This window comes from Tursiops truncatus, chromosome 8, assembly GCF_011762595.2.
Source record: "Tursiops truncatus isolate mTurTru1 chromosome 8, mTurTru1.mat.Y, whole genome shotgun sequence".
In the NCBI taxonomy this organism is placed as follows: Eukaryota; Metazoa; Chordata; class Mammalia; order Artiodactyla; family Delphinidae; genus Tursiops; species Tursiops truncatus.
The window spans coordinates 37,422,362-37,446,502 of NC_047041.1; the positions used below are offsets into that span (position 1 = coordinate 37,422,362).

Genomic DNA, 24,141 nt, shown 5'->3' on the forward strand with positions numbered 1-24,141 from the left:
CAGTTCCTTCCCCATTTCCTCTTTCATACTGTTTTTGTGTGGACAATGGATTAATGCCAAAAGTGATTTTCCCCTTCAGACACTTCCAGACCACAGAGACTTTAATCCAACTCACAGTAGGACTGAAAGTTTCAGCTTCTGTTCTAGTGCCCTTTCTACAATGCTGGGCCAGGGGTGCAACGGAAATAGAATGAACATTAACTTTTTCTCTACCTGTTTTATACTTTCCCTATTACCCTTCCCATACCAATCACTTGCTTACTTCTCAGCCCTGCTTCCTACATCTTCCCCTCCTACAGCCACCATTTTTGAAGTTGTTTTAGAAACTGTTGATATACATTAGTCCATTCCATCCTAACAACCCCTACGGAGACAGTAGTAATACTACTTACATTTGAGTATTTTCTATGTATCAAGCATTATTTTAAGCATTTAACATGTATTAACTCATTTAATCTCTGAAGCTATTATTATTCCTTTTTTAAAGATAGGGAAGCTGATGTTCCATGCCTTGAATTACACTGCAAATAACTGGCAGAGGCAGGATTTGAATGCATGACTAACTCTAAAGCAGTCTTTATGATTTAATGAACAACTATTTAATCATTATTTTCAGCCCCCAATCCGGTGAACATTTTGCCATCTCATCTCTCACATCCTTATCCTTTACGCGTCCCTATGTTCTCTTCCTCCCTTCCTCATTCCCCAAGTCCCTCTGCCCCCTCATCCTACTGTTTGCCCACGTTCCTTTATTACTCTGTCCTCCCACTTTCCCTGACCTCCACATTCCTGTCACAATCTTCCCCGTCCTTAAGGTCCTTGTCTCTTTCTTCTCTTGAGACGCTCGTTCGTAACATTCCCTGTTTCCTCTCTCTTATTTTTAAAATGTCCCCTCCTTCCGCAGCCCTGGTCCCTCCTGCCTCCCGGAATCCCCTCCCCTCCGGTGCTGCCCCCTCACTTTCCCATCGACCAGCGGAGGCACGGCGGACACAGCTGGCGCGGCGCGTGGGGGCGCTGGGGGTCACAGCGTGCGTGGCGCGTGGGGGGCGGGCGTCTGAGGGCGCCGCGGAGTCCTCCGGCTCCCCGGCAGCCCCCGCGCGCGGTGCAAGCTGGGGGAACATGGCCGCTTCCGGTCTCCCTCCTGGGCCGGCGAGGGCCTGACCGCGGCCCCTGCCAGTCGCACTCCGCCCTCCGTTTCTCCAGCCCGGCAGTCGCGGAGGTCGCTGCAGGCTTTCTCTCCCGCTGCCTCCGCCGCGCCATGGAGAAGAGCTCGAGTTGCGAGAGTCTTGGCTCCCAGCCGGCAGTAGCACGGCCACCCAGCGTGGATTCCCTGTCCAGGTAACCGGGACGCCCAGGGCCTTGCCCAGCGTCCGAGGGGGATGAAGAGGGGCCGGGGCCTCGCTGGATGGTGCCCCAGCTCGCCGCCTCTGGTTCCAGAAGACTGCGCCGGAATTCCTTCCCTAGGACTGGGAACGTCTTCTTTCTCCCTCTCTGGGGGTTAGAGGCTGGGAAAGAGGAGGTTAAAACTCACTGCTTCTCTTTCGGCTCCTCTACCTTTTGTATTCCGAGGTCGTTTTATCCGCGGTTGGGGAAGCCCCGGTTCATTACATTCTCTAATCTTTCATTACTTCTTAATTCATTTTTTGTATAGCCCTCCCCCCATTTCCTCCCTGCCTTTCTTTCTTGACCACTCTTTCCAGAATCATCCTCCAGTGTTTTCTCCATTCGTCTTTAAGTCTTTGCTTTTTGGTTTCTTGCCGACTCTTTCGTCTCTTTCCCTTCGCTTCACTTATTTCTTTTACTATTTTCCTTACATTCTGATCTCCACCCCCGCCCCCCCCCCCCCCCTTTGCTTTAAAATGTAAGTAAAAATACCCACCACTGTGCTTCTCTGGTCTGAATCTTGCAGCTGAAAGTCATTATTCCCGAGTAACTAATGAGTGGTAGTTTTCTTCCTTCTTGGGCTACCGGTTCTCCAGGTTATTTCTCTTGTACCAGATGGGATTTTGAGGAGGACTTTACTATGCAGCTTTGCAGAGAGCTGTTGTGAATGTTAACTACACGTGTTTCAGACGCAGTTTTTTCCTTTGGTTTTAAAATAATGATTTAAAATTTTATTAAGAAATAATTGGAAGACCTGTATTTGTTATATGGCCACAATGAAATCAGGTTCTTTTCCATTGAAAAATAGTCTAGTTGTTATTAGAGAGTTATTAGATACTAAACCGCTGTGAAAACACTATTTTCATTTTTTCCTGTGAATAAATTGAAGTTGCTCTGTGTCTTCTAATTCACTTTGGATTCTGCTAGATATGGGTGATACTGCCATTTTTTTTCCTGTGGCTGTTCGGGACCTCATTGGGAAATCATTAGCTGATCCCACCGTTCTAAATTAGATTCTCCTAAATGCGTTCATAGCAACCTGCCCACACTGTTTTCAGAGTCCTTGACAAGCACAGTGTAATTGTTGGTTTAATTGTCTTCTCTACTAGGCTGTAAGCTACTTGAGGACAAGGATCGTATTCATCTTCATATCACCAGCATTAAACAGAGACCCTGCCTGTCAGAGGTGCTTAATAAATGTTTTTTTTTTAATTTGTATATTGAGTTATCCAGGAGAGAAGAATTTTTCTTTGTGTTTGATTATGTACAGTGTACATTTGTTTTAAGTATTTTTTAAGTTTATGTTTATTACTTGGAAATTTAGAAAGCTGGGGATTTACACTCAGCTGTAAAATCATTCAGAAAACAGGTTGGAAAATTACAATTTTATGGGAGAATTACGAATGACAACTATGGCTCAGGATAGAATGTAAAGAACAAAAATGAGGCAACTAGTAATCTCATCCAAGGGAGAGGATTTGGAACCACAGGAGGTAGCATAGTGTTGTTAGAAAGAAAGTACTGGAAGTCGGGAGGCTCAGGCTCTTTTAAAGTCCTAGGCTCAGCTAGTGATTTGGCCTGTATCATTTAACCTTTCCAGTCTGCAGTTTTTTCATCTTTTGAAATAAGGGGGTTGATCTAGAAAACCTGTAAGGTCCTTTGGAGCTCTAAAATTCTTTATCTTAATGATAATACTTGATGATAATAACCTTTGTTATGAATTTTTGCAATTACACTAAATAAATGTCTGTTAGTATTACAAACTAATGTACCTACCTGTGCCACTTAAGCACAATTATTTTCTAAAAAAAAAAAAAAAAGTCCAGCAACTTTAAAGTTTATATATATACATTTTTAACTTCTTAATGAAACATTATGTTACATATGAATTTGAGAAAATTAAGAACTCCTTGAATTTTGACTAGAGTATGTTAGCTTCATCCCCTCCAGACAAAAATATAAGTATGACTCTACTTCCACAGGAAAATGCCAGCTTTTATTCCTCTTCTCTAGAAGGTGGAAAAATAACATTTGATTGTCTACTGTATACAGTCCACCCTGCTAAATTCTTTCATATCTTTTATTTCATGAATCATTACACCTGTTTGTGGTATTCTCTTTAATCAACATTATAGAAAAGCTGCATTGTAGACACTTGTTAGAAAGCCTAATTTTAAACTTAATTTAGGGTAACAGTCACAGATGATTCTAGTACATGGGGGATGGGGGTGGACAACTGTGGTTATAAAAGCAATGTTAAGTGGCTACCCAGATTAAGTTTATTACTTTTGTTAGCCTATAATAAAGCAAAATATTGGTGTTTGAACTGTATTATCTCAGCCTTTTGCAGAAATCTCACCCTTAAATTGTAGTTATGCTTTTGTTTTATACAATTAGGAAATTTTCATTTTCAAATTTTCAATTAGGAAATTGCCTTGTGAAATTGTTTTGATATCTCCTGTAGAATAATAGTTAATAATACTGTTCAGTGTGTTACAGATTGTCTTTTACACATTTGATTAACGAATTTCTGCTGAGTTTAGTTCCAAGGAAAATTGTTTATGCAAAAAATTATATTTCCTATTTGTTTGAAAATGGAAACTATTAATGCATCTTCAATTTGGCAAAAGACTTAAGTCAGATTTATAACTGAAGTTGGTAATATACTCATCTTTAATTTCTTCAAGTACTTCTGTTAGATGAATTCATTTTAAATATTATGTTTAAATGTGTTAATTTGTAAAATGTTTTACACTGTTCTGGAAAGTAGGAAGAATATAAATCTGAGAAATAGTACTGTAACCTATGTGGTTGCCCATTGTTTTTTGGAAAATGACACACTCCATTTAAGTTGGGTGACTAGCTCTTGTGGGATCTGTAGTTCACGCTAAGCATATATTGAATCTTGATATTTATATATCTACTGCCTATGTATGTATCTATAAATCTGTAGTCAGCTCAGAATTGCCGTTGCTCTAGCTTTGCCTTCTAGGTCATCATAGGCCTGATATCTTTGGTCACAGAAGAACAGTTTCATTCTTAATATGATATTCACATAGCAGTTTCCTAATCAGCTGTATATGATTAGGAATTACATCATCTTGCATCCTTAAAAAAAGTAATTTTCTTTGGTGAGTCCTGCTTGGTATTGTCTACTTCAGTGAGCTGTTCAGCAGCTCTTGTATATCCTGCTATTGTCCATTCATCACACATGTTCTGCCCCACAGAGAGAGAGAGTTGTGAAAAAATGCACTTCAGCACACTGTTTATCTGGCTGTATTCCATAATTTTCTTCTTGTTGGTTTTGCTCTGATTCTTGTGTAGGATATTGATAAAACAACACTGTAGGCTGGATATGGTAGCTAGGGTAGGCCTGAGCCTTAGAATTGTAGAAGTTATACAGCAGAATTTGATACTATATTGGTACTATTCTGCCTTCTTAGTCTGGTTTTCCATTTTGTACACTGTTATAAAATGTACTGCTTAAGTGAGTTTCTTTGATTACTTTTTACAGTGCATAATCACATGCTAATATATCTGGTGCTGAATATGTGCCCAGTGAATGATTGAATAAAGAAATGTTGACTGAATGTTCACCCCACTTGTCTTATTTGCTGTTTCTATTCAAAGAATTAAAAAGGGTTTTCTTATGTGGATTTGGCCTGTAAAGTCACAACTTCAGGTTCAAGCTGGGAAGTTACCCTTGCATGAAGCCTCTTGACACCCTGAGCTATTTTATTGGCTGCATTATCTTTTCTGTGCCCACTCCTGCATGTCTTCACAACATTGTTTCCTTAGCCTACCGGATTTTCCATCTGTCTTGATTACTTTGGTCTCTTTCTCTCTAATTTATTTTTTCAGTCATTTTATTTAATGTATATTTCTTTCATCCTATATATATATATCCTCATTTTCTAATTACTCTGGGTACCACTTGTTTGTCTCAGATGATTTTGGGTTATCAGTTGATTTCTAGTCTGTATAGTCGTTAGTATTTATGAGCATTCTGTATTTACGTTTAACTTAGATTAAAAAAAATCAGAGGGGAGGTGCACATAATGTAATCAAAAAAGTAGCTCCAACTAATTAGATTTTTGAATTGCATGTCTTCCTTAAAATTATCATCATTTGAAAACAGTAGATCCTGGATTTCTATTTCTATGAGTTTTGATGGTACTTACAGCCTGAAGAGGTAGGAGAGTTTTTAAGATTTCTAAAATACATTTTGTCATAAGGTCTCATTTCTAGTTTCAGCCCCAAGGTTACTTAGAGGTGATGTAAGTAGGAAACATCCTTTTAGGTTGTTTTTTCAGTAGTGGTGATGGATTTGTATCCAATCACACATTCTTACCAATACTCCTTTTGACTCTTGGCATGTCTTCTGAGGCAGCTGGCCTGATTGGTGGTAGAAACTATAGCTACAGAACAAAGTGAAGCTAATAGGTTGAATCTCCAACCTTGGCCTTGTTATTAACACCTTGCATCAGACATTGAACATTTTGGTAGCCTAAAAATTACTTATTTTGGGTTTCATTATAACAGGACCCTAAAAGAACCTTAAAGTTCTGTTAGATAAGATCCAATATTCTTGTGAACTAATCAGTAATTGTATATATCTTTCTGGAAGAACATTTAAATTACTTACCAATCAAAAGTATACAAGTTAATACTAAGGCTGAGACTGGGTCCTGTGTATGTTTTATTCTTTCTTCCTTATGCTATCATCAATAGTCTTCTATTAATATAGGTCAGTAGTTCCAGGACAGTAGCATCAGCATCCCTTGGGAATTTGTTAAAATACAGATTTCCTGGGCCTACCTCAAGTCTAACTGAATCAAAAGCTTTGGGGGTGGAGACCGCAGTTTGTATTTTAATAAGACCTCCAGGTGATCCTGATGCATGCTGAAGTTTGAGAACCATTGTCTTGGGTCTTTTCCTGATTGTTGCCTAGTAACTCCATCAATATTAGTTGAAATGGACTAGATTAAGGTCTGTGTTAGAACTACTATAAGCCTGTTACTTAGCACTTTTGTAAAAATACTGACTGAAGTAGTGAGAGGTAAAAGTCATCTCTTGTGGATTTATTGTATCTCGCTTTTTGGAAATTTCCTGAGCTTTTTTCTTTCGTAGCTACAAGAAAGAACACCAAATCAAGAATATATGTTTTAGGGTTTTCTTAAAAATAGATCCTTGGTGAGATGCATTAGTGGTAACATACATATTAAAAAAGTATTATAAAGAATTCCAGGAGGCCATCACCTGAACCAATAAAGGATTATGTCCAAGGGAAGGAAATAACCCAGATACAGATGTTCAGTAAGCAGTGAGTTTATTTTGGAAAGCTGCCAGTTAATGCTATTGTATTCAAATTCATCAGGGACAAAGGTTGCATGTGATTCAGGACTTGACCATTCTCTAGATTAGTATAGAATATTTTCTCTTTTTAAAGGAAGTTAGTTTTGAATAGGTAAAGCACTTGCCATCTCTGGGCCTACTCTATAATTTAGTTAAATCAGTGGGTAGGATTAAAACTATTGAGAGGTGATATGGATAGGGAGTGATCTTATAAGCCTGCATTCCACAGGAAGTCAGGTTAAAAGCGGAACTATGTAAAATGAAAAGATTGATACAAGGTTCTTAAAATTAAAGGGACTAGAGAAGATGCCCTCTTAATGAAAATAATAACCTCAATTCCCTTTCTTGTAGCTTTATTACACAGAACTGATTGTGCTTATCCCTCTTAATGTGTTTCTCTATACGTACCAATGTTGTCATCACTATAGACCACTAATGAGCAAGCTTCACAATTCTTCTCCTGGCCAAGTACATAGTACCCATGCAGTAATTGCTGATGAACTTTCCTTCTTTCAAAGACTCTTTACTGGATGTGATTAACTCTTGACCTCTTTAAGTACTTCTTAGTCTAGATTAAATAAGGGCAAATGCTATGTTTTCAATATAAAAAAAATTAACTTTTAAAATGTTTCAACCTATACACTTCAAAAAACCTAAATACACTTACTTGGAAAACTCTTTATTATTTTTTTAAAGTTAGGATTTAGGTTTAGAGTATAACAGAAAATCAAACTAACAGTGGCTTAAAACAGATAATTTTGTGTTTTTTTTTCCCCCCACGGTAAAAGCCCGGAGATAGTTAATACAGATCTGATATAGCGGATATAAAGTATCAAGGACACAGACTCTTTCTGACTTAGTGTATGTTACATTCCAGTGTTAGCTCAAAAACTGAAATTGCTATTGCAGTGCTTTACCCATTGGATCTTCATTAGTTGAAAGGAAGGAGGAAGGGAAGAAGAGAGGCATGTTCCTCTATGTAAAGAATACTTTTTTTGAAGTCACATACCGCCTTTAAGCTTACATCCAGTTGGCCAGATCATGGTCCCATGGCCATACCTAGCCACAACGGAGGCTAGGATATGTAGTCTCTTCTGGGAGGCTTTATTCTGAGCTGGACATTGGAGGTCTATCTCTAAGGAATAGGAGAGAATGGGTATTGGAGATAGTCAGCAGCTTCTTCCACGTATACAAATAAATCATCTTAAAGCAAGGAAAATATTTTTCAGTTTGAGTGTACAACACTTAATTTATGCCAAAGGCGTTCTTAGATTTGCCTGCAATGACCATAATAGAAGATGCTTGGAAAGAGATGATATATCATAGCAGACCGAAATAGAGAACTGTATCTTGGAATGCTCTAAACTCTTGAGTTTATAAGCTTTTTACTTTTTTTTGTTTGTATTATCTTGGGCCAGATTTTTATAATCTTAATCTAGGACCATAAAGGGGATAGACTTATTAATTGCCAGGTGATTAAGAGAAAGGCAAATAGAAATCAGATGAGAAATGATCAGCTGTTATTTCATTTGAAGAGCTCAAGGAGTTGCCTGGTAAAGTAGTGGTGGTATGAGGATGATGGCCTACACTGATTACTCCTCTGCAGTTTGGCGTTCATTTCCAAGCCATGTATCCATGTGTTGTATCTCCCCCTAGAATATTGCATCAGGTCATACTTAGGTATTTTCTCTCATTTCAGTTCAAAATCTTTGGTCTTCATAAGAGAAATAAAGCAGGCCATTTTGGGTTATGTTAATTTATGAATGCTTTTGCCAGTATCTTATGTTTATTTTTACATCTTCAACCTAAAGGTTTGATTGAAAATTCAGGGAACTCAGTGTTTTATGCATTTTTGTGTCATCTAACTTAAATATTAATATTTTAAGCAAACAGAGGAGTTTAATCATTTGGGGATAAGTAGAGGAGGGTAGAAGAGTCTCTTCTGGGTTGATACAGCATTATTCATTGTGCTCATAGGGTTTAATAGGCATGGGTTACAAATGTATCCATCTTCTTAACAGAATTGCCATTACTGAAAACAGCAAGTGAATAGTTGTTCACCTAGGCCTTTGTTAGGAGGTTGTATATTAGCAAAAGGTGTAATAACTTTGGCTGATGATGGGCTAGTGATTATGAGCCTTAATTTTCTTGAGTTGAGCCGGGAAATGCAGCACATGTCAAAAATAAAATTTTAATATGATATGAATGTCCTCTGTTACTAATATTGGATAATACTCTTCCATTTTAACCAAAGGCAGTACCTAAAAATATGAACATCTGAGATAAGCTTTGCTTTTCAAGTGGTAGAAAGTTGTTGTAGTAAACAATTAATAGTATTAATATCAACAGTCCCAATAATAATAATATAAATAATAGCACTTAACATTTATTGAGTGCTTACTATATGCTAGGCATAGTGGTAAATCCCTTATATGCATTTTCTCATATAATCCTCATAACTGTATAAAATAAACAGTATTACTGTTTCCATTTTACAGATGAGAAAACTGAAGATTAGGGAGAGCAGTTTGACATTTGAACCCAAGTCATTTTTAACGTCAGAGTCTCTGTGCCGTAATGAGCTCATCATACCTGACGATCTGGTGCCCCAGCTCCAGGGCAAAACTTGGTAGTTAAGGGCAGTCCCAGGGCAGGTCAGTTGGGTTGTTTTGATGAGGAAATGAGTTTCCTTGACCAGCTGTACTGCTGAGCAGGAGAAGGATAAGGTACACAATACATTAGTGAATTCAGAATGTCCATCTTTGGAGAGAATTTTCTCTAGCTTTGAATGTTTTTTCTTCTGACAGAAAACAGGATTTTTTTTTCTTTGCCTGATGATTAAGAGGATAGTATCATTTTCATTCAGAAGAATAGTTTTACATTTTGAACATCAGATAAATAAAAAAGCAAGTAAACATGATGCCTCTTCCCAACCCTCCCTCCCCTGTAGGCTTCACAGAATACTTTAGAATACTTTACTGTAGGGTTCCTTAAATATCTGAATTCCCCTAAGTTCCTTTGTGTTTGTTTACAGTTAATGTGTTAAGAGCCATTGACATTTGAAGATCATCAGAAGTGAAGATAAAACATCTCAAAAATTATAATGTAAGTGAATGGGAAAATGGAAATAAAAAATGGACAGAAGGGAATATTGCCAACAATATTTCTGCAATTCATATATTACCCCAAATGCAATTTATGCATATGACTAACCAGTAACTTCAAACTTTAGTCCCAATTCCAAGTCCTAGTTCTTAAAATTCTGTTCTCTTCTACCTAGGGAAAACAGCCACTAAGTTTTAGTCATCAGTAATTTTCCATTAGGATTCTTTTGGCTTCCATGTACTGTTTTTTGCTTTTTTCTCCTTAGTACTTTGCACTTTCACAGGGGGTTATGTTGTATTTAAAATTGTACGTGTGTAGAGACTGAGGTCTTCGCTTTCTAGCTGCTGATGTATGTTTTGCACAGTTTTAATTTTACTATCATTCTTTATGTTTCTTGGCAGAACTATGACCAGTAAGCTAGCTAGCCTCCTCCCTGCCTTCCCTTCTGTCTTTACCAGCTCCCTTCCTTCCTTTCTTACTCTCTGTAAGTATTTGTTTAACATAGATTATGTCCTGAACATTGAGCTAGATCCAGAATTCCTAAGACCTTGTTTCTGAAATAAGTTATGTCATCTTGTTATGTCATCTTTTTATACAGTTGGTACATTAGAGATCATGTAGTTAATTTCTCAAGTGTGGCTGAGGCCCGCCTGCACATCTCAGTCACTTGTGGTGCTTGGTGAACACTTAGCTTCCTGGGTTCCAGGCCAGACATTCTGAATCACTGGGAGTGGGCCCAGGAGTCTTTACTTAAAGTGAGAACCCCACCGATCCAGTTACTTTTTGGATTCTAGTACAGCTCTATAAGTTTGCAGTTGAGGGAACGACCTAGAGAAGTTTAATAACTTTACCCAAAGGCACCATAAGTGTTAGAAGGCCAGGAATGGTTGGTGATGTTTTCTCCAAAGTCATGGAGATATTTAGTGCCAGAAGTGATCTGCTGACTCCTAGACTTCAAGTCACGTTGTGGGTTTTATTAGGCCAGACAGCGTATATATATAAAATCATAGGCAGTTCATCACTGTTCCTGAAAAAAGTAACTGAAAAAATAACTGAAGAACATCAACTGTTTGTTTCTTCATCTTTAGTCAGATATATGACTGGTTCTGATTTTGAAATCACTGGGGTTGGGGGAAACCCCTGGTAGTCCAGGAAGAGGAAAAAAACCGTTTATTCCCCCCATGGCACTATCCCTACTTGGTCTTTAAATTTTATGCTTCTGAAAAGGAAGGATCTGATTTCCTTTTTGAATGATGGGTAGCTAGCATAGTGCTTTGCAAATAGTAGGTGCTTGATAAATAGTATGAACAGGTTACTGTTAAAACTTTGTTTTTTTTCCTTTGTATTCTATAAGCTATTATTAGGAGTGGTTTTATTTGCATTGTACAGAAGCTGATACTTTGTATACCATGCCAGAGACCTTAAATAATTGAAGTCATTTATATTTATGATACTCCATTGTTGTAGTTGATATTCACAATATCTCTGAGGGACTAAATTATTCTAAAGTATTTTCTGAACTATATGTATTTGAATTAATTTTAGTGTTGTATGTGTTTTATATTGTATTGTGTATGGTATATTGATAGTTACTGAATTGTAACCTTACATTAGTAAATGTCGTTATCCAATTTTCTTTGAAATATTCTGTAATTCTCAAATTAACGACTGAGTTTAACTATAAAATGCTATTACTCAATTTTCCGGAAATTTTGGGACATGTTTTAACTGTAAGATTTTTAAAGACATTTTAAGATCACATATTCATTTCTAATAAGCTGTATTTTTGTAATTTAAAATTTTCTTCCCATGAAATATTTTTGTTTGCTCTTTTTGTAACCACAGACTTAAAATTGTAAATATGGTGGTTCTAAAAAGGAGCCTTATCACGCAGTATAATTCCTTCATTGTATTCCTTGATACTTTCTTAGGCCTGTGGTTTTTAGTTCGGATTCTACTTCTTAACTATGACCTTGGATGAGTCCCTTGATTTCTCTGAGCCTGATTCCCTTATCTGGAAAAAGGGTAAAATGATACTTGCTGTCCTATTTTTACAGAATCGCTGTGAGACCTAAATATGGTGACTTATGCTGATGACAATAATTTAAAAGAATAGTTAATGCCTGTGTAGTGTGTACCATGTAGTAGGCACTGTTTTAACTATTTTATATATATTCATTTAATTTTCATAACAGTCCCGTGAGGTATAAGAATTATCATTATCCCCACTTTACAGATGAGGAATCTGAGGCACAGAGAGGTTAAGTAACTTCCTTGAGGTCACAACAGGGTGGTAGAACCAGAATTTAGTACCAGGCAATCTAGCCCCAGAGTTGGTAATATGTATGGAAGATAAATGTGTATGAGAGCTCTTTGACATTTGTAAAAGGCTATACTAACGTTAAGTATTATTATTCTAAAAGTACTTTAAAAGAGAGATGTTTTCCTCATCCTTTTTATACAGATAGAGGAAAAAAAGGCAAAAACAAGCAAGAAAAAACAACCAGCTTAATCTGGTAAATAGAGAATAGTATTCAAAATTAAGAAGGGATAAATCACAGAATGATGCCAATACATTAGATTTTTAATTTAACCATTCCAGGCTAGGAAGAGGAAGAGACGTTGAATGCTCTTATTTTCCTACAAAATGTTTTAGTGAGTGCAGGACAAAACAAAATAAAACACCTATTCACTTATATGACTGAAGTTTGTGCAGAAAAGTAATATCTCATTATGCTGATGGGGTCGTTACCAATTAATAGTAATAATTTGTTTTTCTCTGTCTTGGGAAAACAAAATGTCTGTCTAGATAGCCTAAAGAATGGATATGTGACTTCATGGTTTTAATAATGAATTCAGATTTGCATGATGGAATGAGAAAATTACATGCAAGGTCATTTATCAAAGCATGAATTCCCCGTGTGTTTTCTATTGTTTGTCCAGTTAAAAGTGTTTGTTGAGCAAGCATTTACAGAATAGGTCAACTCTCCTCTTTTTAGTGTTTCTGCCCTTATACTTCAATTTGGATGGAAGTGTTCATTTCTGAAAGGAAATGCAATTTCAATGTAGTGTGCTTTGAGCTCTATTCTTTCAACTTTCAGTTTAGTGCCACATTTTTCCCAGCTAAATTGCTAACTTTTCCTCTCTAGGCTACTTATGAATCCATGTGAGTTTTAATTTCAGCTCACATCAGAGTTTGGATCAGGATTTTTGAAGGGGTTCTGAGAAACTCTTTTAAGGAGTTGCTGAGGGTGTTGGGATTGGTGCTGAGACTGAAAGTCCCTCCTCCTGTCCAATTCTCACCCCATTCCCCGTGGACACACTCATTTTGGCTAGAATACTTTGGCTTTTACCTATTTATTTATATTTCCAGATAGGATCTTTGAAGAAATAATACTCTGCAGAAGAAAAACATGTATGTAAACCATTTCTATACAACCTGGTTTTTCACACTTTCTGTTGCATTACCAAGTAATATGCCCTAACTTTTAGTTAGGGAAATGTAGTTGATAGACCTGAAAATAAAATAATACAAATTAAACTGTATCCAAGGTCATGTGTACCTCAGAACCTAGGGATTTTCCAGACTAAGTGCCAACATGCACTGCACCAGCTGTCTCAGAGCTCAGATCTCCTTTGTTTCTCAGAAGAATACAAAATGTAGGCTCTCATCTGTCAATCAGATGCCATGATGGTAAGATCACTTATGTCATTTCTTTTATACTATAGATTGGTTAAGTTAAGAAATTCAGATTTCTGGTGTAGCATTTAAAAAAATAATTACTATAAGCTGTAATTAATTTGTTGGGGGAGTTGTTTTTCTATTTTGGAGATCCTGCAAATATTCTGACAATACGTCTTTTGTATCCTAAGTGCATTATACACACTGCAGGCCCTTTTTTTTTTTAATAAAATTTCCCAAAGAATGACTAATAGAGCATGAACAGTGCTTATGCACTGTAGTCCATTGTGTAAGTATTGACAGCAAAATTTGCATTTCTAGAAAAGCTCGTTCACAGTCAGAACGTAGAATACATTCTTTAATGTTCTTGGGCAAACATACTATGTATGTGTTCAGGACATTACTTACAGGAGAATACTTTTTTGAAAAGAACCTTTTCTTTCCATGGAATACTGAAGAAAAATTGAATTAGCAGTAGGAGTGAAGCAGTTTAAATAAGGCAAGTGATTTAAATCTTATTGTAATGATTATAGTCAGTAATGACTGGAAATAAAAGAAATTAAATCCTCGGGAGGCATTGTTTACTAGGATATATGGAAAGATAGGTGACTTGTTTCTAGGTTGTTTTGAATTAAGAGTGTAAAATGTTGGTATGTTTATCTGCATCCCTAATTTTCAGACACACTTTTTCACTTTTGCTAGAAATGTTTTTATGGGATTTTGAAATGTTACATCAGGAGAACTAAGAGGAGTATAACTATATTTTTGGCATCATTTAGTGCTTGAATTTTATTGTGAAATACCACCAGTGTTGGTGCGATTGACAATAAAGTAATGTTAATTCCATTAACAGTCCAGCAAACCAGCAGAGTCAACGAGGGTCAGTGCTTTGCTAACAGTTACATTGAAAAATACTGGTGATGGAATTGGTTTTGTGATTGAAGCTTTGGGCCAGTCTTCTGCTTGAGTCTATCAGAAGTTACACAGGATGCATGTATGCATGTGTGTGAGGGTGTGTGTGTGTGTGTGTGTGTGTGTGTTGTGTATAATATGTACATATTTATATGTATTAAAAAATTTTCCCCTTGATATTTGTGCTTAGTATTCAGTGATTCGTCCGTTAACTAAAACTTTTTTTTTACGTTTGAAAGTTTATACGTTTAGTTATCTTAGTCAAATGAAGACATTTTACAGTGTACATCTAAGTGAAAAGTACTTTTAGGGCCAAGGGCTCTGCTTCATTTTAATTTAATTAGTGGGTTCCTTTTTAAAAGGAGACCCTTATTTCTGATTTCATACTGTTTTCCTTTCTGACAAGGGTACTCTTGTATTTCCATGATGCTATTCATTGAACGCTTTCTACCAGTTAAGTATTTAGTACGAATTGCTTTCTACAGGTCATGTTTTTTATCCTTACTATGGTCTTAATAAGATATCATTACCTTATTTTATAAAGAAAGAAATTAGGTTAAGTAACTTGCTTGAATTATTTGCTAAGCGGGAAACCAAGTCCTTGTGACCCTGCAGCTCATATTTTCAGCTACTGAGCACTTCTGCATCTGTGCTCTATGCTTTGTGTTCTCTTCTGTGTTTCCATTGCGTCCTTTATATCCTTTCAGTCCCACATTTTACTATTATGAGATACTTAGATATCCAGCATCTTCCTTAGACCATAAGTCCCTTGAAGAAAATGAATCTGTTTTCAACACTGTCCCCAGTACATGATACATTGGTGATGTCAGTAAATGTCTATGAGAGGGGAGGGTGTGAAATAGGAGACTTAGGAAGTTCCTGCCCCGCAAATGGAGGGGAAGAGTGTGAAGAGCCAGAGGGAAGATGGCTAAGAGGCCTTTAGTGGAGGTAGAGATTCTTAGTCTCCATCCTTGAAGGAAGCTGAGGGATACTTTGAGGCATGGGAATATTTGGAATTGATAAGTGACCCCTGCTATCTGGAGACAGATTTTTCTGCCTTTGCAGCATTACCAGGGATGCTTGTAAGTTCACTAGTATTGAGGCAAGAAATACTTTTGTGGTAGGTACAAAAATTCATTTGTTTAGACATAATTGTCATAATTAGCAAGTTTTTAGCCTGATTAATTCTCAGGAATAAGTATAACTTTAAAAAAATCTAACTGAAACAAACAAAAAAATTGAAAAGTGGAGAGTACCTTATTTAATACTATATATTTTGAAAAGCATATAAAGAGTAATTTCTATCTTCCTACCAATGCTTAGTTTGTATAACTCTGTTCGCCTAAATGCTACACTTTGACATAGTAGAACTTTTGAGACCGAAAGGGTGGAACCTTGCTCTTAGGAATAGTGTAGCAAGGGAAAAAGATATTCTGTTGCAATAACAACATACCAGTAAATGTGCGGGAAAGACTAAGAGTCAGATGATGGGATTTCTGTTTTGATCTTGTGGTGGAAAGAAAACTGCATCACTCTGGCTGAGATAGTGGCAGGACTATTGAAAAATAGTATGATAGTGCTGTCCTGTATTATGCCTCTCTTAGTCACTATAAAGCTAAGTTCAGTTCTTTCATAGGTATGTGTGTATGTTCATTTGGTTATTTTGCGGAGCCAGAAGTTAACATTTAAATAATATTGACTTGATTCCTTTAAATTAGGAATAAAGAGAATAATATAGTTTAGGGTAGAATAAGAAGTGGGTTAAAGAGGGGAGTTCTACTGGGAATGGTTTCCCATTTACAATGGCCATGGCTCTGCAAATTTGGATAAGCACATCTGAGAATGTAAATTGTTTGCATGTTCATATAATCTTTAACTGGTCTTCCAAAGGATTATACAACGGATCAGAATTTAGAATATCACGCAGTTTTATTCTGAGATATTTTGAGCCTCCTGAGAAAAGCAGTCTACATATGAATAAGTATAAAGAATAATTAGTATTAGTAACAAGAGTATTCCACAGTGCTGGTTATATTTTTATCAGTTTTGTAGCTTTTGAGAAAATATTCTCTCTATAACAACTTTATTAATTTCTAAAATGTGTGTTTTATTTATACTTTTTTTTGACATAGCACCCTTCTCTAAGTACAGACATTACTGCTCTTGAGGGCAGAAATTGTTTGGCCTACCCTTGAGGTATTATGATTGTTTTTGTTCCGAAGTACACTTACCTTGCCATTATTCTGAACCTTATTAATAACCTGCAGGTTATCCAGGGCCAGGGAATGTTGTATTTATTTATGGCTTAGGTATTTGAACCTTGTCAGTGTTTTTTTATACCTCCATTAAAGGATTTATAGGAACAGAATGATTATAATTTGATACTATTTCTTAATAACAATTCTGATAAAAGGTTTGGGCAGAAAAGTGCCCACACTAATTGAAAATGAATAAAATTTCACGATGTTGCTGCTGTGTGACGGCCTTTTCATAGGGAAAGTTTATGCAGTATACGTAAGAAATAATGTTGACGGAGAAGTCTTTGAATCACATTTTCATATGGGACAATAGTTTATTTCTATGTATGTATGCATGAGTGTGTATAAGAGGGAAGAGTTGGGGGCATTATGACTATCAAGAGCTGAAAGGGATATTAAAAATGTTAAAATCCAGTTTAGCAAATATTTCCAATAGTTAGAACCATAACTCTTCATTTATAATCCTAGAATTTTATCTCTAGGATTTTTATGCTCTGAATCATAGAACCTTAGATTTGAACTTTGAGACCATCTTGTATAGCAGCTCCACCCCTCAGGTCTTCCTTATGACTTGAATGTCATCATTCACAAAGCCCCTCACTTCCTCAACACTTCTGCTCCATTTTGGAGATCACTCTCATCAAGGAAAAGAGGCATTGGGTACAGGAAATGACCCTTTTGGTAGACTGTCAATTAAATGGAATATGGATAGTGGAGAATGATTGCTTAGTTTGGAACCATAGTTGTATTTCTCATTTAAGCATACATTTGGAAGAATCCTTTTTGTCATTGAGGGCAGGTGACATTTCATGATTAAAGCAGATACTATGGAACGGTTATAGTTTAATTTGAATAGTAACACCACAATTCTTTTCATCTTGACTCTTTGAATCACTCTGTGAAACTGTTATGAAACTAATGGTCATTAAAAAAAAAGTATTTGGACCATGAACCTGTGACTATGTCATCTTTTCATTTGTGTGCCTAAATTCTATCCAATTTGGCTTTTGTCAAAAATAAGATGATGTGATTTTTTTTTTTTTCTGGACATCTGGTGACTTTTCCACGAGTCTTTTACTGTTTGTCATGATAGATTTGATCATCTCAAATATAAATAGACATTTATTTAATGTCTTTTCCTATAAATCAGTTATTCCTTTAAATTATTTTAGTGTAAATAGGTCTGGCTTACCATTTTAAATATAATGGATATGTCCTAAATGCTAACCTCTGAGGAGCTCTGATTTTTATTTGGGAAGTTTTCTTGGTACATAAGCATTTATTTTGCACATTTTACCTAACTAGAAAACGTAAGCTTGCTTGAAAACATTAGCAAAGAACCGTAAGAAATAGCTGTGACTCAAAGATGAATGTGATGAGGAGGGTATATATCCAAGGAGTCATCCAGGAGGAATGGTGTTAATGTGGAAAGTCTTCCTGAGAAGATGCCTTGTTTCTTAGATAGCCCCATGTATATCTTAAACATTTTAACAGTAACTTCATTTTCCATATTTTAGTACATTATCAGTTGTTGGATGCTGGTCCCTCCCCGCCCCCCTTAGTAGTGGTGTTTATATATAAAAGACTCTTAATGCTTAGATAGCATTTTCACATCATTTTAGAACTACCCAGTGAGATAAGAACAAGTATCAGTATTTTTATCCCTACTTTGCAGTATGAAATTGAGGCTCTGAGAGGCTAAATGACTTTCCATGGTTTACGAGACCTAATTTTCCTTTCTCTTCTTGTAGCTTAAGCTTACATGTCCTAGTTGGGGTGAGAGAATAGTTTGTGTGTTAGCATCCTCCAAAGTGTCCCATGCTTCATACTGTGAAGGTGCTTTGCAGTATGGTTACTTATAATAATCCATTATTAAAACGCTTAATGGTAGACTTCCCTTTTTGGTCATGAAATGACATAGTACACGGCATTTGTGTTGAAAGCAGAAAGGATCTTATGTTTCCAACAATGATTTAATAATTGGAACTGGTTGCTAGAGGGGAAATATGAAATTTCCTTTTCCAGAAGTTATTTTTGCTTTCTTGTCATGTTTTAAATAAATTGTATTACATTTTCTCTGGCAGAGACTATCTGATTATGGATAATTTAGCTCCTTGCTTCTTTAAGGATAAAATTGTTAGAGTTTCATTTGTTTTAATTCTTCAACCCTGTGTTTAACCTCATTCTGTTAAACTGGTGTTCTCTGATGACAGTAGGCAGCATCCCATTCCAGCATCCATTAGATAAAAATAGTATTTTACATTATTAAGGTGTTTCTGTCAGGTAATGTGCTAAGCTCTTTGCATGCATTATTTTATTTAATCTTTATCAGTATGTGAACTGTTTCTGGCATGTGGTAAGTAAGTACTCAGCAAGTATTAACTAAATGGAGGAAACAGAAAATAAATAAGTAAAACAAAAAGTATGTCAGATAGCAATGAGTGTTTTGGGAAAAATAAAGCAGGGAGGATAAATAGAGAATGAGTGGGTGGGTTTGGAGTTGTTTGCAATTTTAAATAGAATGGCCAGGGAAGGTCTCACTAAGTAGGCAACATCTGAGCAAAAAAGCTGAAGAAAGTAAAGGAAGAAATGGAATATCTAGGAGAAGAGAGTTACAGATAGAGGTAATGGAAGATACGAAGGACTTGAAGTGGGAGCTTGCCTGGTGTGTTTGAGGAACAGCAAGGGCTTCTGTGTTGTTATAGTGCAAAGGAGCAGAGGGGGGAATAGTAGAAGATGAGGTCAGGGAGGTAAGGGTGGGGGCAGATGTGAAAGCCTTTTGGGCCGTATTAAGGACTTTGGCTTTTGTTTTGAGTGAGATGGGAAGGTAGTGGAAGGTTTTTGGCCGAGGAGTGACTATGTCAGATGTTTCAGAAGGATCACTGTGGCTGCTGTGTTAAGAACAGACTAGGATGCAGAAGCAGGGAGACTGGTTTGTAGGCAATTGGAATCATCCAGGAGGGAGATGATGGTAGTAGCCGAAGAGGAGAGAGAAATGATTGGATACTAGACATGTTTTGAGGGTTCAGCCAATAGGATTTCCTGATGGATTGAACATGTAGTGTAGGAGAAGAGTCAAAGTTGACTCCAGACTTTTTGGCTCAAGAAAGTATAGAAGGATAGAATTAACATTTACTAAGATGTTAGAGCTGGTTTCAGGAAGAAGAGCAGGAATTTGGTTTGGGGCATGTTGTTCACCTGGAGGTGTTACATAAATAAGTTATTGGAATCTGGAATTCAAGAGAAAAGTGTGGGATAATGCTATACATTTGGGTTCATCAATTTAGAGATGTTAAAGTTGTGAGACTGGATGAAATTATTAAGGAGGGGAGGTGTACATAGAGAAGATAAGTTTCAAGGACTGAGAGTTTAGGGGTACTCCAGTGTAAGGAGATTCAGAAGTGAGAAGGAATCACTACAGGAGACCTGAGAGGAAGAAAGGCTCGTGATGTAGCCGTAAGAGTACAGTGTTTTGGAAGCCAAGGATAGAAAGTATTTCAAGAAGGAAGGATCAGCTATGTCAAATGCTGCTTATAGATGAGGACTAAGTATTGACAATTGAGTTTAGCAAAGTGCAGGTTCTTGATGGCCTGACAAAAGCATTTTTGTTGGCGCATTGGAAGTGGGTTCAGAGAGAATGAGAAGTGAGGATTTGGAAGCAGTGAGTAGACATCTGTTTCAAGGAGTTTTGCTGTAAGGAAGCTCAAAGAAGCGAAGTGGTATCTGGAGCGTAATTTAAGAGAAATAATAGCATGTTTCTACGCTGACTGGAATGATTGAGAAGAGAGGAAAATTTTTATGATACAGGAACCAGAGGGAAGAATTGCTGGAGAGATTTTCTTGTGAAGATGAGGGGAGATAGTTCAGTGGAGGAGCTGGCTTTAGATGGAAGTATGGATGCTTTCCCTACAGTAAGAGAAAGGAAGGCAGAGTACGTATGCACTGATGCAAAGAGGTTGTAATTGAGGGAGCCTGTGAAAGATATATTTTGATTACTTCTGTATTTTTCAGTGAAATGGGAATCTAGATCACCTACTAAATTCAAGACGGAGAGGATGGTAGAGGATGAGGAAAGAAAAGGCCATATGAAATAGTTGTCTGGAAGAATGGGAGAACATATGGATTAGGGAAATGTAGTGTGTTTGCTGGGCAGTATTAAGGGCTTGGTTGAGGTGAGTGATCATGTATTCAAAGTGAGTCCAGGCCATATGGTTGTGTGTATTTCTCTACACTAATCCAACTGTATGGGTACAGATCTGGAGTAGGCATAGGGTTGGCTTAACTAGCATTTGGGTGTTGCCAGGTAAGTACCATGAAGCAGGCGAGGACCAGAGATGATTGTAATTACGGGCTATAGAATTTAATAAGTTGGGGAAAGAGAAATAAGGTCATGAAATAGAGACAGTGAAAGACAGTAGGAATAGTGGAGGCCTTGGTGGAATTGAACAATTAAAAGATGTTGGCTAGGGTCCTAGAGAGATGAGCTGGTAGTTAGTAGAATGTTTGAAATTTAAATTATGGAGGTCAGTTAATTGGGAATGCCAGTGTTTTATGACATTTGAAATAGAATCATTAGGTTCTGAGGTAGAGTGGAGGACAAGATCATTGGTGGAGAGGAGGTAAGGCACTGAGAGGCCAGAGTGTTGGAATATTCATTTATATGGATATTGAAATCAATAAGAATTATGGCAATTGTGTTGATATTAGAAAGAGGGTGAGCCTGAAGCTAATTCTTCAAGGAGTGGGGGAGAGTGAGTTAGAGACTGGTCGTTGACCTCAGCAAGGAAGGGTAGAAGGTAGTATAGCCTGATGACATAAGATTGAATGGTTGGGGTTTTTAGACATGGAGAGGAAGAATAGTCTGAAAGTGGCAATGGAGAACAAGGCCTAATTTCCAGGCCCAGTTGTGGGAGAGAGATATTGATGAGAAAATAAGAGGGCTTATTTTTCCATATGAAAGGGCTGTAGGGAGAGCAGTGTTCTCAGGGGGAAAAACGAGGCTTTAGTTAGAGTAAAAGGTAAAGAGACTATTTAAGGGAGAGCAAGGTAGAGGATATTTTGCTGATGATTGACCTTGAAATTCAGAAGCACAGGAGTTGGGGGGGAGTGAATGGAAGATGAGATGAGAGGAGGGAATTAGTCTGGTGGTTCTGACTTCTTGTGGGAACTGTTGTAAACAGAGATAAAGGGTATAATGAAGTTAGTCCTTACAGTTTTTAAGATGGGATAATGGAATGTAGGGAGACTGAGTATTGAGGGGGAGGGAAGGGTGAGGTCCTGTAGAGATCACTCACAATTCTGGGATCTACTCTTCACTTGCCAGTGATGTTGGGGAGGCTATGGAGAGATGGAGGCACACAGTCTTACTCTTCCAGAGCACTTGGATTTCTGATGTCCTTTCGTAACTCCTGCTGATGAGGGCTGGGGGCTAGGGGGGAATGAGTGGTCTTATTTGGAACACAAGGAGCTGAATAAATGATCAATTATATGAGGTAGAGTTTATCATTTCCATTTTACACATAAAGAAACTGAGACTTAGTGAGGTAGAGCATCCTGCCCACAGCCACATGGCTGCTGAGTAGTGGAGTAAAAGGAGATGAAGCAGTCTTAAACGGTAAAGTAGATGAGGAGTCAAGGAACAGTAACATTCTGAGATAATAGTAGATTGTCATTGGAGCTTTCATTTACTTTCAAGATTCTACAATATCACTTGGATTTATACTGAATTCTTTTTTTTACCTCATTATATATGTATATTTTATTTTTGTTCTTATTACCACATCCTTTTCATACTGAATTCTAAATAGAGATTTAATGAACAATCCAGTCTTCTCATATTGAATATGTTCCTTGTGTTTATTGTCCAAAAACTTAAAAAAAAATTATGGGAAAGAAACCCAAAGAAACTGCTTTCTGGTTGTTTTATTCTTAACCCACTTCTAAATCCAGTTCAGCTTTATCTTCTCCAGGGAGCATTCCTTGATCGGTCTCAGCTCAACTTCATCTGCATACAGTGAGCTTATGTGATAGAAATATTGGGGTGTGTGTGTGTGTGTGTGTGTGTGTGTGTGCGCGCGCGCGCGCGTGTGTGTATTTGTTTCATGTCCCTAGTTAGATAGTAAACACCCTGAGGGTATTTGTCCTTTTGGTTCTGTACTCCATATCAGAATCAGTGTGATTTAGTCAAAATGGGACCTGATGTATCTGGCTCTGCTACTTATTTGATATCGTATTTCAAATCATTCACGTCACTTCTCTGGGCTGTATTTTATCTGTAAATGAGGGGAGTTTCACTAAAATCTCGGCGGTCCTTGAAAGTTATAATATTCTTTAATTAACTGGCTAACTATCAGAGTAGTTGGCTAACTGGTGCCTATACTTGCATTTGAAAGGAACAATTAAAAACTATTATTTGGTATAACTGTGGTTACTTACTGTGCAGCTTAGTGTCATTGTAAGGTGTGGGCAGTAGCCAGACAGGATCAGAGTGAGAAATAGGACTGGAGAGAGAGAGGGTGGGGCCAGATAATACAAGTAGTATTTGTAAATGTGGGACTGAGAAGACTAAAGATGTTTGAAAATCGTTGGCACGGAGGTGATAACTGAAGCTGTGGGAATCCATGATGTTTCCGAGAGAGACTGAGGACAGAGAACAGAGCCAAGGTCAGAACTTTCAAGAGAATCTATATTTAGGGGGCAACTGGAAGAAAAGAACCTGGAGGAAGCCAGTAAATTTTAATGACAGCGGAAATTTAGAGAGGAAAAGAATCCCAAGAGGGAGGCAGTGCCAGTAGTGTCAGATATTGCAGAGAAGTTAAGGAGGGCAAGAACTAGAGAAACTTCCTGAAGTCACATGACATCCAGAAAGCAGTATCATTAGAGCAGTAGAGGGTAGAGTTATTAATGAACCTGACATAGATTAAGCAAATCAGTGTTGAGTTTCTACTGAATATCCAGTGTTGTATAAAGTCTGTGCATGTGTACGCATGCACACACACACGCACACACACTCACTCTCCTCTCCTGAAGATGACTGGATGGGGCAGGATGAAGAACACAGGAGGAGGGACTTGCCTTGAACCTGAGAAGGGATGTGTTATCATCTAAGATAGGGGGAAAGAATGGGTTTGGACACAGTTAAGTTTACTGAGAGAGAGACAATATGCCTTATTACCTCAGTTTTTCATTCCTATTAGATTATTGTTTCTAAAACATATAGATCTTGTTGACGTAGTAATTGATTTTACATATCTTATTAATAATTCCATTGGATTTTTCTCTTATTTTCCTTGACCTCTTTGTAGTATTATTATGTACTATGAACCACCAATTTAAAACACTCTTTTTGGCTTTCACTAAACTTTTACTCTTGATTCTTTCATCTCTCTGACCATTTTTTTCTAGACTTCTACCTCCAGTCTGTATTCTGTGGAAATGACTGTAGTT

At 37.2% G+C, this 24,141-nt stretch overlaps 1 protein-coding gene across 11 annotated transcripts in view; it reads left to right on the forward strand.

The window, feature by feature from the left end:
- The first annotated feature begins 1,109 nt into the window (after positions 1-1,109).
- Positions 1,110-24,141, forward strand: part of MTMR2 (myotubularin related protein 2) — a 115,685-nt gene continuing 92,653 nt past the window's right edge. For 7 of the 11 annotated variants that reach the window (XR_012333352.1, XR_012333351.1, XM_073808279.1 and 4 more), the window contains exon 1: positions 1,110-1,338. Coding sequence is in view for 5 of the 11 variants with exons in the window: in XM_073808279.1 (XP_073664380.1) it covers positions 1,259-1,338 (80 nt within the window). In the remaining 6 variants the exon portion in view is untranslated. Of the gene's footprint in view, positions 1,339-2,492; positions 2,570-9,772; positions 9,844-24,141 lie in introns of all 11 variants that reach the window. The other 4 variants (XM_073808280.1, XM_019923795.3, XM_073808282.1 and 1 more) reach the window with 3 other exon arrangements.